The sequence below is a fragment of the Topomyia yanbarensis genome, chromosome 3, assembly GCF_030247195.1.
Source record: "Topomyia yanbarensis strain Yona2022 chromosome 3, ASM3024719v1, whole genome shotgun sequence".
Taxonomy (NCBI): Eukaryota; Metazoa; Arthropoda; class Insecta; order Diptera; family Culicidae; genus Topomyia; species Topomyia yanbarensis.
This window is the reverse complement of record NC_080672.1, coordinates 417,331,333-417,347,470: the sequence shown is the minus strand read 5'-3', so window position 1 is coordinate 417,347,470 and position 16,138 is coordinate 417,331,333. Positions and strand designations below refer to the sequence as shown.

Genomic DNA, 16,138 nt, shown 5'->3' with positions numbered 1-16,138 from the left:
CCGTCAAGCTGAGAATGAAGTTACGAAAAGTCATCCTGTGGTGCGACAGTACAATTGTTCTAGCCTAGATCCAAAAACCGCTAAATGAACTTGAGTTGTTCGTCCGAAATCCAAGAAGAAACCAATGGCTTCAAATGGCAGTACATCAACACCGTAAACAGTCCCGCCGATATCGTTTCGCGTAGCCAGTTATCCGAGATCCTGAGCAGAAACAACCTCTGGTGGCACGGTCCTGAATTCGCAGTCTATCCGACTGAACTGCCGGCAGCCGTTCCAGATGCAGATTTGCCAGAAATAGAGGGAAGTCCTAGCCGCACAAACCGTGAAAATCGAACCACTTATTTGCTTGATACAGTAGCTTTCGCAAACTGCAATGAGTCATCGGATACACCCTGCGGTTTGTCGACAACTGCCGTAAGAAATCTATCGAACGTGAACGCTTGTGGAAACTTGACCGTCCGTGAGCTACGCAAATCATAACCAAAGTGATCCAGATTGTCCAGATTGGGCACCTCCGAACTATCTCTCAAGATGGACTGCTTCGAGTAGGTGGTCGCTTAGACCGCTCACAACTCTTTCAACAGCCGACATCCTATCATACTGCCGGACAAGAACCCTCTGGTGCGTATGATGATCTGTGAAATGCACGTCGAGCTACTTCACATCGGTCAAAGTGGGCTGATGAACGCCATGCGGCAACGATACTGGCTGCTTAAGACAAATCACGCGGCGTTGTGTGAGATGCTTCCGATGCAATCTAACCAACACGACCTAAATTGACGGACAATCTGCCGTCCGCGAGATTTGTTCCGTCACTGTCCTTCGCAGTCACCGGCGTCGACTTCTAGACTCGTTGGTGAAGTGTCTGCAAGAGTGGTATAACGCGGAGATGCGAAGGTGGATCCACCGAAGCATGGCGAGAAGAACTTCCATTTGTCGCAGTTTTTGTCCGGGCACGGATGCTTCCGGGAGTAACTGCATCGGTTTGGACATGCTTCGTCACCCCTTTGCCCAGCCAGAGTGCGTGAATGTGCAATCGGAACATCTGGTCTTCGAATGCCCCAGGTTCGAAGAAGTTCGAAGGGGTTGTATGCCTGGTGTGACAGTTGACAATATCAATGAGCACATCTGGGATGCTGTCAATATCGTGGTTACGAGTATACTCTCCGAGCTGCAGAGAAGGCGGAGAAGGGACCAACAAAGTAGCGCCGTCGGCTAGGAAGTCGCCGTAAAACCATAAATCAGGTTTCGAGGGAAATTCCGCCGCCGGGGAACTCTTATCGGTGTAGACTAGATTCAGCGCCCTGCACCAGTTTAGTGCGCGAGGTAGCGCCGGATCCAGGTCGTCGGGGCACCAGTGAACCAAATATCAGGCTTCACCGAAATCGACGGACCGACCTCGACAGCCTATCGGGTAGTTCGTGAGTATTCTAGATATTCGGAAGCTACGATCCACCTGGCATCGCTGAACATACCTCAGCACCTACTGGTTGGTCCGTTAAATAGGCTAGGCCCACCGCCAGGAACTAGATCAAGACGAAGAGGGGAGCTAAATGGCTCACGGAAACGAACATCGGTATCGAGAGAAATCTACCGCCAGAGAATTCACTTCACTGTTGTGGACTATCGGACTATATCGTGGCAAAAATTGGAGCTAATTGGCTCACGAAACAAACATCGCTACCGGGAGCAATTCCGCTCCCAAGAAACTCTTACTCAGAGTACGGTACTTCCTCGCCGGATATCCGAGTAGATCTCGATAAAGCTGGAAGGCTTAAGGAAGCGGGTATGCAATCCAACCAACACGACTCAATTGATGGACAACCTGCCGTCCGCAAGATTTGTTCCGTCACTGTCCTTCGCAGTCACCGGCGTCGAATTCTAGACTCGTTGGCTAAGTGTCTGCAAGTGTGGGATAACGCGGAGATGCGAAGGTGGACCCACTGAAGCATGGCGAGATGAACTCCCATTTGTCGCATAAAACCATAAATCAGGTTTCGAGGAAAATTCCGCCGCCGGGGAACTCTTCGTCGGTGTAGACTACATCCACCGCCGGGTATTAGTTTAGTACGCAACGTAGCGCCGGATCCGGGTCGTCGGGGCACCAGTGAACCGAATGTCAGGCTTCATCGAAATCGAAGGACCGACCTCGACAGCCTATCGAGTAGTTCGTGAGTATTCTAGATCCACCGCCGGGGATTAGAGCGAGTAGATCGCGTCGGCTAACTAGCAGCGGGTCGTTGGAGGGCCGGTGAATCGGAAGCTACGCTCCACCCGGAATCACTGGACAGACCTCAGCACCTACTGGTTGGTCCGTTAAATAGGCTAGGTCCACCGTCAGGAGCTAGATCGGGACGAAGAAGGGAGCTAAAATAGCTCACGAAACAGACATCGCTACCGAGAGCTTTTCCTTTCGCAGGAAACTCTTAGTCAAAGTAGGGTACTTCACCACCGGATATCCGAGTAGATCTCGATATAGCTGGAAGGCCCAAGCAAGCCGGAACCGGTGTCGGGAGAAATTCCTCCGTTGGGGAACTCTCCGTCGGAGTAGGGTGAGTTCATCGTCGGGGACTATTCGAGTAGATCGTGATAAGGATGCGAGCAGAATGACACATGAAAGCAGGAGCTAAATGGCTCATGGAATCAGCATCTAAACGGCTCACTGGGACGAGAGCTAAATGGCGACGTAATAGATGAAGACAAGAAGCAAGAAAAGGCTTCGAGAGTTAAATCAAAGCTGAAAGGTAGAGCCATTTCATGGACCAAGTGAGGCTCCGAAATAGAGCAGAAAAGGTGCGACGAAATTACTACGAGCTCCCCAAGAAGTAATACATTGGTGTAGTTCCGAGGCGAAGAAGGGCGAAAAAAGTGTGTGGGGGGAGTTGAGGTGGTGGCAACGCTCTGACCTTTTCGCACTGTGAGGAGGCTGAAAGTAGGCTATCTGGTTGGATTCGAACATTCAAGTAGTTGTCTGAGGTGGATGTCTGAACGAGGAGTGACTTTAGAACAGGTTTCGGTTGGGGATCTGGTATCGGTAATGATGAGACCAACGGTGATGGTATATGTGTTAAGATGGCAACCACTGCACTCTGAGCTCCCACTTTCTGTACTGCGGGTACTGCGCTACTGCGCGATGTGAACTGTCGCCTGACAGTTGTTTTTTTTTATATCGGTGTAAAACGTAAAACTAAATACACGTGTTTATTTTCAACCCGCGTTGTAAGTTTTTCTGTCTTCCTGGCTCATCCGAACCTCTTTAGGTTATGGGCCCAGTTACGGTTTATGGAAGTAGTGATCGGGAGTGCGTTTAAAAATGCAGGAAGACCGGTCGGATCGCGTGTTGTTGCCACTTTTCGATGGCTCTAATTTCTCAGCATGGAAGTTCCGCATGCTGATACTTTTCGAGGAACACGAGCTCGGAGAGTGTGTGCGGATTGATGTTGCGGATAATGAGGAGCTTCAGGAGAAAGCGGGTGACAGTGCGGCGGAAAAAAGACCGGAAAGCGAAGGCTTTGGAGAAGCGTGTAAAAAAGGACAGAAAGTGTAAATCTCTCTTGGTATCGCGTATCCACGACTCGCAGCTCGAGTACATACAGGATAAAAACAGCCCCAAGGAGATCTGGGACACTTTACACCGTGTCTTTGAGCGTCACAGTATTGCGAGCAGGATGCACCTAAAAAGACAAATGTTTTCATTGCGTTTGGAAAATGGGACTTTGCAGCAACATTTCTTGCAGTTTGACAAACTGGTCCGGTTATATCGAGCGACTGGTGCTGTGCTACACGATCTGGATTTAGTGTGTCATCTCCTATTGACCCTTGGATCATCGTACGAAGGTGTTGTCACTGCGCTGGAAACCATGCCAGAGGAAAACTTATCCATCGAATTCATTAAATGTAGACTCTTGGATGAGGAGACGAAAAGGAAAGGTATCGAGTTGTCATCCGGAACGAGTAATTATGTAGCATTTTCTGGTTCGAAAACGAAAAAGAAATTTAAATGTTTTGGTTGCAAGAAAGAAGGTCATAAGTTGACGGACTGTCCGGAGAAGAAAAAGAAGCAGTTCGGAGGTAAGGGACAACATAGTTTGAAGGCAAATGTTGCGGATGGTGGCGAGGTCAAAAATATTTGTTTCGTTGGTGTGAGCAACGAGGAAAATCTACAAGATTCGCACCGCACCCGGTGGTTCGGAAGGGCATTTTTATCGGATATTGTCACAACGGGTATCGCGTTTGGGATCATGTGAAGAAAAAGATTGTTGCTGCTCGTGATGTTGACTTCATCGAAACGAAAGTGTCGACTTCGGAAAATTCCGAGGCCGGTTCTAAGCACTACGTGGAAATAATCGCTGACGAAGAGAAGTCGGAGGTCGATGTTAGTGATGTAGCGGAAGAGGAATCAAATAATGAGTTCGACAGCTTCGATGAGAACGATGAACCTGCACCGGGTGAATCTCAAGGTGATGCTACTAGCGGTAGGCCACAGCGAGATAGGTCTGCCCCTGCACGGCACCAAGATTTTGATATGGAATATGCGAGTTTTGCTCTTAGTGCTGTGGACTACATCGAAGATATCCTTAGTTCCATAGCTGCTTTAAAACAGCGCGATGACTGGCCAAAATGGAAGTCAGCGATTGATGAAGAACTACAGTCTCTTGAACGTAACAACACCTGGACATTGGTGAAGCTGCCACCAGGACGCACGGCTGTCACCTGTAAATGGGTTTTCAAGGTGAAGCGTGATGAAGCGGGGAACGCGAATAAGTATAAGGCAAGGCTGGTTTCGAGAGATTTTTCTCAAAAACATGGTTTTGATTATAATGAGACGTATTCTTCGGTGGCGAAGCTGGACACACTGCGGGCAGTGTTGGCGTTGGCTAACCGAGAGCGGATGCATGTTCACCAAATGGACGTGAAGACTGTGTTTTTGAACGGCGATCTGAAGGAGCTGATCTACATGACTCAGCCAGATGGTTTTCAACAGGGGCAAGGTATGGTTTGCAGACTGAATCGTTCAATTTACGGGTTAAAGCAAGCGTCGCGCGCTTGGAATGAGAAGTTCCACGGATTTGTCGAAAAGTTAGGATTTGTTCGTGGCGAAAGTGATCAGTGTCTGTACACACGCGATGTTGGTAGAGAGCTGATCATCCTAGAACGCTACGTCGACGACGTTCTGTTGGCTGCTTCGTCATTGAAGATGTTGCAGATTGTGAAGCAGAAACTGGCTGAGGAATTCGAAATGACCGACGATGGTGAGGTCAAGCAATTTCTTGGAATGCGAATTGAACGAGACACGAAAGCAGGCGTTATGAGGATGAGTCAGCGAAACTATTTTGACGGACTGCTGAAGCGTTTCGGTATGGCAGAGTGTAAACCTGTCTCGAAGCCGATAGAATCCCGGTTGAGGCTTGAAACGGGGGACGAGCAGAAGAGGACAACGAAGCCCTATCGCGAATTAGGCGGTTGTCTAACTATTAAATCTACTTCCAGGCATGTCCAAACGATCAACATTGGGTTTATTTAAAACGGATGCTTAGATATGTAAAAGGAACGCTGGATCTAGGATTGATATATAAAGCCGAGGAAGATTCGCCAATCCTTGAAATCTATACAGATGCGGATTGGGCGAATGATGTGTTGGACCGTAAATCTGTCACTGGTTGCGTGTTTAAGCTGTTTGGTTGTACCGTTGGATGGCTGACAAGAAAGCAGCAAACAGTTTCGCTGTCATCGACAGCGCGACTACAGAAGACTGAAGCATGTGAACACGAAATTCCATTTCTTGCGGGATCTGGTGCAGCAGGCGATTATCGACATCAGGTCCGTGCAGTCATCAGAACAGCAAGCTGACATTATGACCAAAGGTCTAGCGGCTGGAGTGTTCAAGCAACTGCGGTTTAAACTGGGTTTGGAGCTAGGGGCAGATCACTCTAGAAATGTATAACAAATTTGCATCAAACTAGAAAAAATGCATTTAATTTCCATTTTTGCATCAACTTTGCACTCCCTTGCAGAAAATTTTGTTTAACAAACGTCCTACGCTGATTCATTTTGTTCGACGTTTTGTTGAATGTAGGGCTGATTTTTTGTAGGGTTTTGACGTCTTACACGCAACGCAAAATGCATTACGAATTTAAATGTTGATGGAAAGAAATGCATTTAATTTAGCTGATTTTTAAAAATGCATCACAAGTGATCTGCCCCTAGGTTTGGAGACTGCTTGTGGTTGAGCAGGGGTGTTAAGATGGCAACCACTGCACTCCGTGCCCCCACTTTCTGTACTGCACTACTGTGCGATATGAACTGTCACCTGACAGTGTTTTTTTTTTGTTTTTTTATATCGGTGTAAAACGTAAAACTGAATACACGTGTTTATTTTCATCCCGCGTTGTACGTTTTTCTGTCTTCCTGGCTCATCCGAACCTCTTTAATAAGCACCGTAGACAGAAAAAGGCTAAGGAATGACCTTTGCTTCGAAAAGGCTAAGGAATGACCTTTGCTGTTGAAATGTTCACAGGTATTGGCCGGAGAGAATTCTATTTCACTTGCCTTATCCTGATTCGCTTGCCAACTCTTCATCCGTTCGTTTGGATCCGAAAGTGATCCATCTCCGCTGCTGAATTGCGTTAGCTGTCGCTCAATTTCGTTCCGTTTTCCAACGATTCCCGTCTTATTTTTTGCTGCAGCATCTTTATGGTCAAATCATCCGCTAGCTTCCGTTCACAAACTGGCCTCTGCCAGCTCCCAACGCTTAAACTCCTTCTTGTTCCCTCAGAAGCTGTTCTTGCTCTACGTCTTCAGTTGTTCCTCCAGAGCGGATCAGTTGCTGGAAATGGCGCTCCCTTTGGCATTCGAGGGTTACTTGCTGCGTTGGGATCCGGCTCGAGTTAGTCGCCGCGACGAGTGTCTCTCATTGAGATTGAACGGGGGACCTTGTCGTATCGCATAGAAAACCAATTTCATGGAGTAAATCTAACCACTTATCTACTCATTTCAGATCCGGAAGAAAGTGGTTGCAACATATTCGCCGACATTCCCGGCTTTTCGGACGACGAAAACCTGCAGAACAGTTCAGCCACAACGGAACGTTCAACGCTGAGCAATTCGACTGGATCGGATGTGGTTGATAGCAAGCCAACAGTTTGTCTTCCTCCACCTCCACCACCGTTGCCACCGCCCGTACTTCCAGCTCCAGTACCGCAGGCGACACCGAAAAAGTGTGACTCCAACTCGAACATCATGAACTTTGAGGTTAAACTGGAACCGGAACCTATCCTCGAACGGAAGTACCAGGACTGTGCAGTGGTCCTGAATGACATTCATGAGCTGAACAGTGCTCAGACAACACCGGATGCGGCAAACTATGTAAACGGGCAATTGCAAAGGATGGCCTTTGAACGTGACTGTCCAGAGAACTGCGCCAACTCAAACGGTGTCACTCGATTCGACGAAAGTGACGACCAGGAAGATTTTATGTTTGAATACGAGGAAGCTGATCGACCACTGCCGCCGCTGTATCTGCTCAAGGATGAATCCGGCGGGGACAAGTGGGTTCTGATGACCGATCTGTGCAACTTTCTGAAGCTTAAATCGAAGGAAGCGGTAATGAAGCAGGTTAGTTTAGTTGATCCTTTCCACACGATGAAAATTCCCTTCATTTTGGTATTATTTTTCATCCCAAGATCTGCTCAAGTGCGACCACCATCAACACCAACAATGGCACCGGCTGCCGGGAAATCATTCGGGAACTCAAAATCGAAGAGTTCCTGACACGTGCCAGCTGCCTGCAGCTGCTGTGTGCAGGCGAAAAACTCAACATCAACTCCAACAAGGTGATACTGGTCAAGTACAACGAGAATGTGCGCAATTTGCTGCAGGTGCAAACGATGGTCACCAAAATCTAGGAAGACATCAAATACTAATGAAGGGACGACCGATGGAGAATATTCCCATCGAACCGAGAGGATCGGATGCCGGAACACGACAAACGAACAAAAGAATATGCCTTACGTAGATGGGAAACCAGGGGGCGATAATGGTTAGTTAAGCAAAAGCAACTGGAAAGACTTGACCGATAGATAATGCTTGAAATGGAACAAAACTTGCTCAGGTTACGATTATTAGAGGGAGTAGGAACACAAAATGTACCATTTTTGCGTTATTATAGCTACCACCAGAGATTGAGTTTTGTTCGTAGCTTCGATGAGTTTTAGTGGTAAACACACAAAATTCATTTTAAGTTCTATTCTCACTTTGCTGATTCAACAACCGAGCACAGACTGAATAGAATAATGATGTTTGAAACAAGCACGTTCAAACACCGTGCCTTCTTGTGTATGGTTAAAACAAATGCCGGGCATTTTATTTGAACGAGAAAACTGATTTTTCGCAAAACTCACACATCACAATCAAAACAGTACACACAGCGATCGACCGGCCTGCTTCGGTCGGATGAGACGGAAAGAAAATGAAATGAAATCGACGCTTGAAATTTTTCAAGCTGTGAAACATTTCACACAATGTGTTCGACACACTGAAAAAAAATCATGTACGGTATTTTTGTTTTGTTTTTAAAATCGATTATGTCAATCGGAACAACATATAATTAGCATGCATAGGATCTAATGTCAGCACAAGCGAAATAATCAGTTCACAATTTTAGTTAAAGTTTCCATTACTGTTTAAGTGTTAGTTGAGTTGCAACTTAAATCCGTTCTGTTAGGTGTGATTCGTTTTGCAAGAATATTTATTTTAGTTCGAATTTGCTTGTTTAGTTAATGCTTATTTTAGTAGTATTATAATCTAAAGCAACCGTATTTTATGTTGATAGACGAAAAAAGATTATACTGTTTTGTAATAAACTAACCGAATCAGCTTCCGTTTCGTTTAACAATTTACTATTTTGCTAATTTAACGTGAAACGAACGAAACTACTCCGCTGTTTAGATGTAACCAAAACTGAAGGAGAACCGTATCGTATCTATCTTCAAACTCACATTGATATGTGCACTAAGTGCAGAACTAGGTGGAAAACATTTAACAAAGTTTAAAATAATTCTACAACTCTAATTGTTATCAGTTTTATAGCATCGTGCAGCAACTGTATAGAATAAAATTCACAATTTAGTTTTAAGTTGAAATGAAAAAACGGCTGACCGAAGCGAGGGAGCTAGTCTTTCGATTCCGGTTCGCCACATTCACTCGACTCTTCGGTCCGGAATCCTTGTAAAAGATTCGCCCCCTCGTAACGGGAACGTTGATTTTATACCGATTAGGATTAGCTAACTACTCAAATTGAACGAGACTTGAATTAAATTAAAAAAAAAGATGAAAAAAGATAAATCACACGATGACGGATGGTTTCGCTAAACATTAAAACGTAGCTAAAAACAAACTGGTGATGGTTGACTTTGGCGGATCAAGAACGTTAGTGACAGATGGATGGACACCCGCGTGCAATCGGCTTAAAATCATTGTTTATTTCTAGCGGGTAAGTTTATTGCGATGGTAAACAAAATACTGAATTATTTAGTTTTCGACTATAGTGGTTTAAAAGAAGAAGAAGAAGAAACAAAGTGAACGGAAAATATGTCGATAGAGCGAACACAAAACCGTTTATGGCTGCAACTGGCTGTAGCGGTGAAGATTCTATGTAAAATAGAAAGCAAAGAAATGTGATTTTCGCAGAATATACAACTTATTATATTATTACGCCTATGAGACAGAGACAAAACGTAAGAAAATAGTATATTATCATGAAAATAGAATAAAACTGAAATTGATTACAGCTGGTGACATTTGATCTTGTTCCGAAATCCCGTTTCCGTTAAATAAGCGTTCATGAACCGACGGCCCTATTCTGCGCGGCGTGTGACGTGAGATGACTAATCTCACCTCACTCTACGTGACTTTTCTCACCTAATTCTGAAGAGTCACTTCGGGTGACGTGAGACGCCCATTTAACCGCAATGGGGAATCTCACCTCACCCGAGTCGACTCTCAGAATCGGGCGAGAAAAGTCACGTAAAGTGAGGTGAGATCAGTCGTCTCACGTCACACGCCGCGCTGAATAGGGCCGGAAGAATTTATTGAATAAATTTACAACTTCTAAGAAACAAGTAGGAGAAATTCGCGGCCCTTTTCAGCGCGGCGTGTGACGTGAGACGACTGATCTCACCTCACTTTACGTGACTTTTCTCGCCCGATTCTGAGAGTCGACTCGGGTGAGGTGAGATTCCCCATTGCGGTTAAATGGGCGTCTCACGTCACCCGAAGTGACTCTTCAGAATTAGGTGAGAAAAGTCACGTAGAGTGAGGTGAGATTAGTCGTCTCACGTCACACGCCGCGCAGAATAGGGCCGTTCATCTATTACTTACATCGATAGAGCCATTCTTTCTAAATGTATTTAATAGATAATCCCAACTCTTAAAACTTCAGAACGATTTTTAATTAATTTTCTGCGATAATGCAAAAACACCCTTGATACTATGGATCTTACTTGACAATAGTTTTAGCCACATGGGTTAGCTTCTTTGACAGTTAACCCAGCAAAAGTACAGGGGTCAAGGTAATCGAATGTAAGATGTGACGATAATAATTCCATTTCATTATTTTTTTTATCATTTTTCGTCCCAAAAAGTGAAAAAACAAAGTCTACGTATTATTAACGTCAATTGCATCGGAATAGACAGAAACAGCATTTCGCTTAATAACGACAATTTTGTGGCGTTAAACTACCCGAAAAGAGACGACATCATCAGCATCATCGTTGCAGAACAATCCGAGTTCTTTGAATCACGATCGAACGTATTTTAAATTTCCTCGAGTTACTCGATCTTGGGCCACGATTCTCTAGTTCCCTAGCACGACCGCACTGCCGAGTATAACTTCAACTGGGGCCCTATTCTCATAGTCACGTCAGCTAGCGACTAGAAGGAAATTTTCTTCTAGTCACTAAGTGACTCAGGTCTCTCTTCCGACATTCACACTACATGTACATTGTACAACCCATCTCGGAATCAACGCCGTTCCTTGTCTTGTCATAGTTTATAGTCTGTCTGCTTCTCGCGGCATCTCTTTTAAAATACACAAACGCATCTGGGATCGACTCCAATCATGGCGATGCCATCCGCGTAGCCAAGGTGCTTGTGGGTTCTTGTGATGATTTCTTTGCACACTAGATCTTCGTATCGCGCCTGTTACGCAACATGAGAACGCGCCTGCGTTATCAATTTACGGTCAACGAGATCAGCCGCCGCAGGTGCAAGCGGGAAAGTGGGTAACTGACAAGTCAGTGGTAAACAAACGAAAAGGATAGCATCGAAGAAGAAAGATAGGTTGACGTAGAAGAAAGATTTTAAGATTGAAAGCAGTGGTTTGATAGTTATTACAGCGAAATTAAATTAAAACTCTACTAGCTAGAAGCACGGTTTTTGGTTTGTTTGACGGTTGCTTATGTATAGTAATACGGAGTGAATTATCAGCTAAAAGAACGGTGTTGAGGTCTTATAATTAATAGTACGGCTGAGTAAATTAAAGGCTAGAGATTATTACAGCTAGTTCGTGCTATTGAAGCATTGCAGGTAACCGGGTTCATAATAAGGTAAAGCAAACATTTGTCAAGCGGCAGCGAGCAAACAGTCCCAGATTCTCCAGGTGATGAGGGTGCCGAATGTGGTACGTGTCAAAGGCTCGATACTAGTAGGATGGTTCAGTGTGACGTGTGGTTTCACTATGAGTGCGTTTACGTGGAGGACAGTATCCAAGACAGAGATTGGAGCTGTAATGGGTGCGTGAGGAAATTGCTGGAGTGGGAAAAGCGTGCACTACGTGATTAACTGGAGCGCTTTGAAAAGCAACAGAACATGTCTGCCGGTTGCTCGCTGCTTGGCAAATACTCTATTTTGACCTTCCGACTCATGACACATTCTTTGATGAATTGCAACTTGATGTCTGTGTGTTTCAGCTTCTTAGCAAGCGCCTCTGACTCAGCTATCGCGATAGCAGATTGGATGTCCTCGAATATAATGATGCTATCCGTGTGTAGTACGTTCAACTTTTTGAATAACTTCGAGATCCACAGCGATTCACAAATGCAGTCAGCCAAAGCGCTGCATTCCGATTCAGTAGAAGACAGGGCAATTGTACTGTGCTAGCGAGCACTCCAAGAAGTTGTTGCACCATATATCTGAAATATATACCCGCAGACAGAGTGGCGATCACTGGGGTCGGTTGCCCAGTTTGCGTCGGCAAAACCAATTATTTGCTTTGCTTATTCATCTCTTCTGTATACCAAACCATGTTGCGTAGTTCCCCTCAAGAAACGTAGTATTTTCTTGGCGTAGGACCAGTGTTCCTGGGTAGGATTACATTGAAATTGGCTGAAATATGATACAGCAGCGTTTATATCAGGGCGTGTTGTTACCATAAGATATGTAAGGCAACCTATCAACTCGCGATAGGGTATCTCTAGGTTCTTCTCCTCTGATGCCTTCTTCTGCAACAGCAAGGTGGTGGCCATGGGCGTTGATGCCGGTTTGCAGGTTTCCATACCGAAACGCTTAAGAATTGCCTGTGTGTAGCAAGGCTGGCTCAGCTTCATGATTCCATTCTTGACATCTCGCTCGATCCGGATACTCAAAACATCTGAGCTTCACCCGGATCCTCCATACGAAACTCTCGTAGCAGCAAACGCTCAAACCGCTTCAACTTCCTGCAGATCCTTTGACATAATAAGAGCGTCATCAACTTCCCTTGACGTACAGACAAGCAGCTATCTTCTACACAGCGCCGGAATCCAATCCGCTTCACGAATTCATCGAATCTGTCGATTTCTTTCTCCCCCTCCTCAAATCCTGCGGGCTGATGCATGTATATGTCCTCAGTGAGCACTCTGTTGAGAAAAGCCGCCTTTACATCCATTTGGTGAACTACCAAGCCATTGTGATTTGCTAAAGCTAGCATCATTCGCACGGTCGACATTGCGACCTTTTGGGAGGTCTACCAAATGCCAAGTCTCGTTAACATAACTCTCCGCATTGAGAGCAAATGCGAGGTAAGAATAGTCCTTCAGTCTCGTTGGCAGGGTACGTTTCCGCTCACTTCGTCGAATTGCTAGAGGATCCCTATCTTCCAGTTCACTATCACTTTCACAGTCGTCGTATTCCTCATTGTCACTAACCTCAATCATATCGCATGAACAACAAAGCAATTTCCGAATTTACATCATCCGGTACAGGTCTTGTACTAGAATTCGATGCAGGAACCTCATGATCCATCGTAACCAATCGTGAAGGCCCGGCCAACTCGACCGTTTCTGAGCCATGTTCCTCAACGGAAGCATCTCCTCCTTCATTCAGCAGTTTAGCGGACTCATCCACAGCAACGTCACGGGCAATAAATATCTTTCGGTCGTCCCACAAACGATTTCCATTCACTTCATATCCGACGAGGAAGCAAGTCTTATTGCGCGACTCTAACTTATTCCGTTTTTCTTTCGGTATAAAACTATAGGCTCTACTACTGAAAATCCGCAACCCGGAAACATTAGGTTTGTGGCCGTACCACATCTTATAGGGCGTCTTCCCGCTTGGTAATGCTGCTGTCGGGCTCCTGTTGATGATGAACACAGCAGTCAATACCGCCTCGCACCACATATTCTTATCCATCCCTGCATCTTCTATCATTGCCCTTGCCTTGTCCATAACGGACCGGTTAAGCCGCTCGCTTACACCATTCTGCTGTTGCGTATATGGAACGGTATACTCTAACTGTATACCCTTCAAACGAAGGAAATTGCGGCTCCTACGTATTCGCCCCCGTTATCGCATCTGAGGCGCGATATGCTGCTGTCAAAGTTCGATTCTGCCATAGCCGCAAATGTTACAAAAGCATCATGAACCTCATCTTTGGTGTACAGTATATACACGGCCGAGAAATGAGTATAATCATTGGTGAAAGAAACAATATCGGTTACCATTCCACGCAATAGGCTGTCACTGTGAATCAGCTCCAACGGGCGAGAACTCCTAGGCAAGGGTATCTCAATGAACGGTCGCCGAGTCTGCTTAGCCTTCAAGCAAGCTCCGCACAATTTGCTTTCTGTACCTCTACTTGTCTTCATCACTAAACCTTTCACCATATTTCCATTCACTAACTTCATCAGTCCACTATTTCCTATGTGACCATATCGTCAGTGCCATAGTTCTTCGACACTTATCGTCTTTTTACTTAATAGGGTGGTCTGCCCCTTCACTTTCCATACGTTCACATCCAGTTCGTATAAACAATCCTTCCGTTTGGCTATGCAAACCACCTCGCCATCTCGTTTAATAATTGCATTGAGCTTCCCGAACTCAACTTTCATTCCTTGCAGACCCACATGTCTTATCGAAAATAAGTTGTAATGCAGTCCTTGAACGTACAGTACATCATTCTGCTGCTTCTTACCCACGTTTGCCGTCATATCCACTGTCCCAGTGTATTTACATTCAAGCACTTGACCGGACGCAACTTTTATAATCACTGGCTCTTCCAGATGCTTAATATTACGTAACCATTCCGTCGTTCCCACCATATGATCGGACGCCCCTGAGTCCAGAATCCAAGATACGGAACTGTTCAGTGAGTTGTTTGCACTGCCACCCATACCATCACTAAACAGACTGCTAATGAAGACCACTTCTTTGTCGCTGACATGAGCTTTTCCTTTTCGATATGTACACTCTGCTCGTACATGCCCGAGCTTCCCGCAATAAAAACATTTCAGCTTTTTCCGAAAGATTTACTGGCAAACGCTGTGGACTCATTTTCCACCTCCACAACGTCACTGTTCGCACGTTTTACACTTTCGTTCAACAACCGAGCTCGTACAAAATCTAGCGTACACTGATCATCCGAAAGAGTCTCGAGTACTGTCACCAGCTGACCGTAAGACCGCGGCATTGTTTGGAGCAGATAGAAAACGACCAAACGTTCATCCAAGTTTATACACTATTCTGTCAAACATCAGCAGATGCTCTTCCAACGATCCGCCCTCATCATACTTTATTGCCGACAGCTTCTTGAGCAAGTAGAACTGGCCCGAAATTCCTTTCCGAGCAAATGCGTTTTGCAGGGCCCTCCAGATTTCCACTGGCGTTCGCTTCTGCTTGACGTACTCTAGCTGCTAATCCGCTATATTCCTGATTAGAACCGATTTGCACTTCACATCATTTACTCTTCTTTCCGCCAGCATTTTCTCCTTCTCCAAGTTAATTTCAGCTCTGTCACTGGGAAGAACACGATATTCCGGCACATCATCTGCCGCTTGTTCGATACACGTAAGGAGCCCTAGCTCATCCAAGTGGACTTCCATCCGGAAGCTCCAGTTAGCGAAATTACTCCCGTCAAAGAGGTACACTTTTCTGTCCACTTCCATCGTGGAAAATACTTTAAATGCTCAACCGAGAAAAAATCCCGTTCACTCGACCGAACAAAAAAAACTATTTTCCGACGATCACGCACATGTGTTTTTAAAAAGCCGAAAAAAAATTGCAGGTTAGGGCGTAAGGGCATGCTCAGGAGCGTTTTATTTTATATAGGAGTTTCAAAGTAGAACTGGAACTGGAACATTCACATCCCCAGCAGAGCGTTTTGTTTTATTATTTAGAACAGTTTTGTTTCAAAATTTAAAACTGTTATACGACGCCGTTCTATTTGTTGCTGATTTTAAAACACGTTTAGAACTGTGTTTTAAATACATGCAAAGTTTTCAGCAGAGACACTTAGAATCGATATACTGGGGAAAAATAAATTTGAATGCAGTAACGGTGAAGGCATGGCGAGACATGAATTTTAAACTGAATAGAACACCCGCTAAAACTGCTGCTGGGGACAGAAAGTTCTAGTTTTAAAATTTTCAGTTTTATATTATAGAACTGTCAAAATTATAAATCTAAAACTGAAACTCTCCTGAACATGCTCTAACGCTGGGCCGACCAAATAAGAGAAACACGTTTGCTCAGTTTGACGTACAGTTTGGAAGTGTTTAATTTGTATACCGTAAAGTACAACGTGGTGGTAATATGAATAATACAGCTCAATGTATATAAGTTCAGGTAAGGCAGTTACACGCTTAATTGTGAGTGATCAGACTTG

The 16,138-nt window shown here is 45.1% G+C and overlaps 1 protein-coding gene across 2 annotated transcripts in view; it reads left to right on the top strand.

Annotated features, from left to right (window-relative positions):
- Positions 1-9,787, top strand: part of LOC131691785 (protein piccolo) — a 267,985-nt gene extending 258,198 nt beyond the window's left edge. For both annotated transcript variants that reach the window (XM_058978418.1, XM_058978419.1), the window contains 2 exons: positions 6,998-7,614; positions 7,683-9,787. In XM_058978418.1, coding sequence (XP_058834401.1) covers positions 6,998-7,614; positions 7,683-7,904 — 839 coding nt within the window. In that variant the 3' untranslated portion in view covers positions 7,905-9,787. The remainder of the gene's footprint in view (positions 1-6,997; positions 7,615-7,682) is intronic.
- The last annotated feature ends 6,351 nt before the right edge of the window (positions 9,788-16,138 follow it).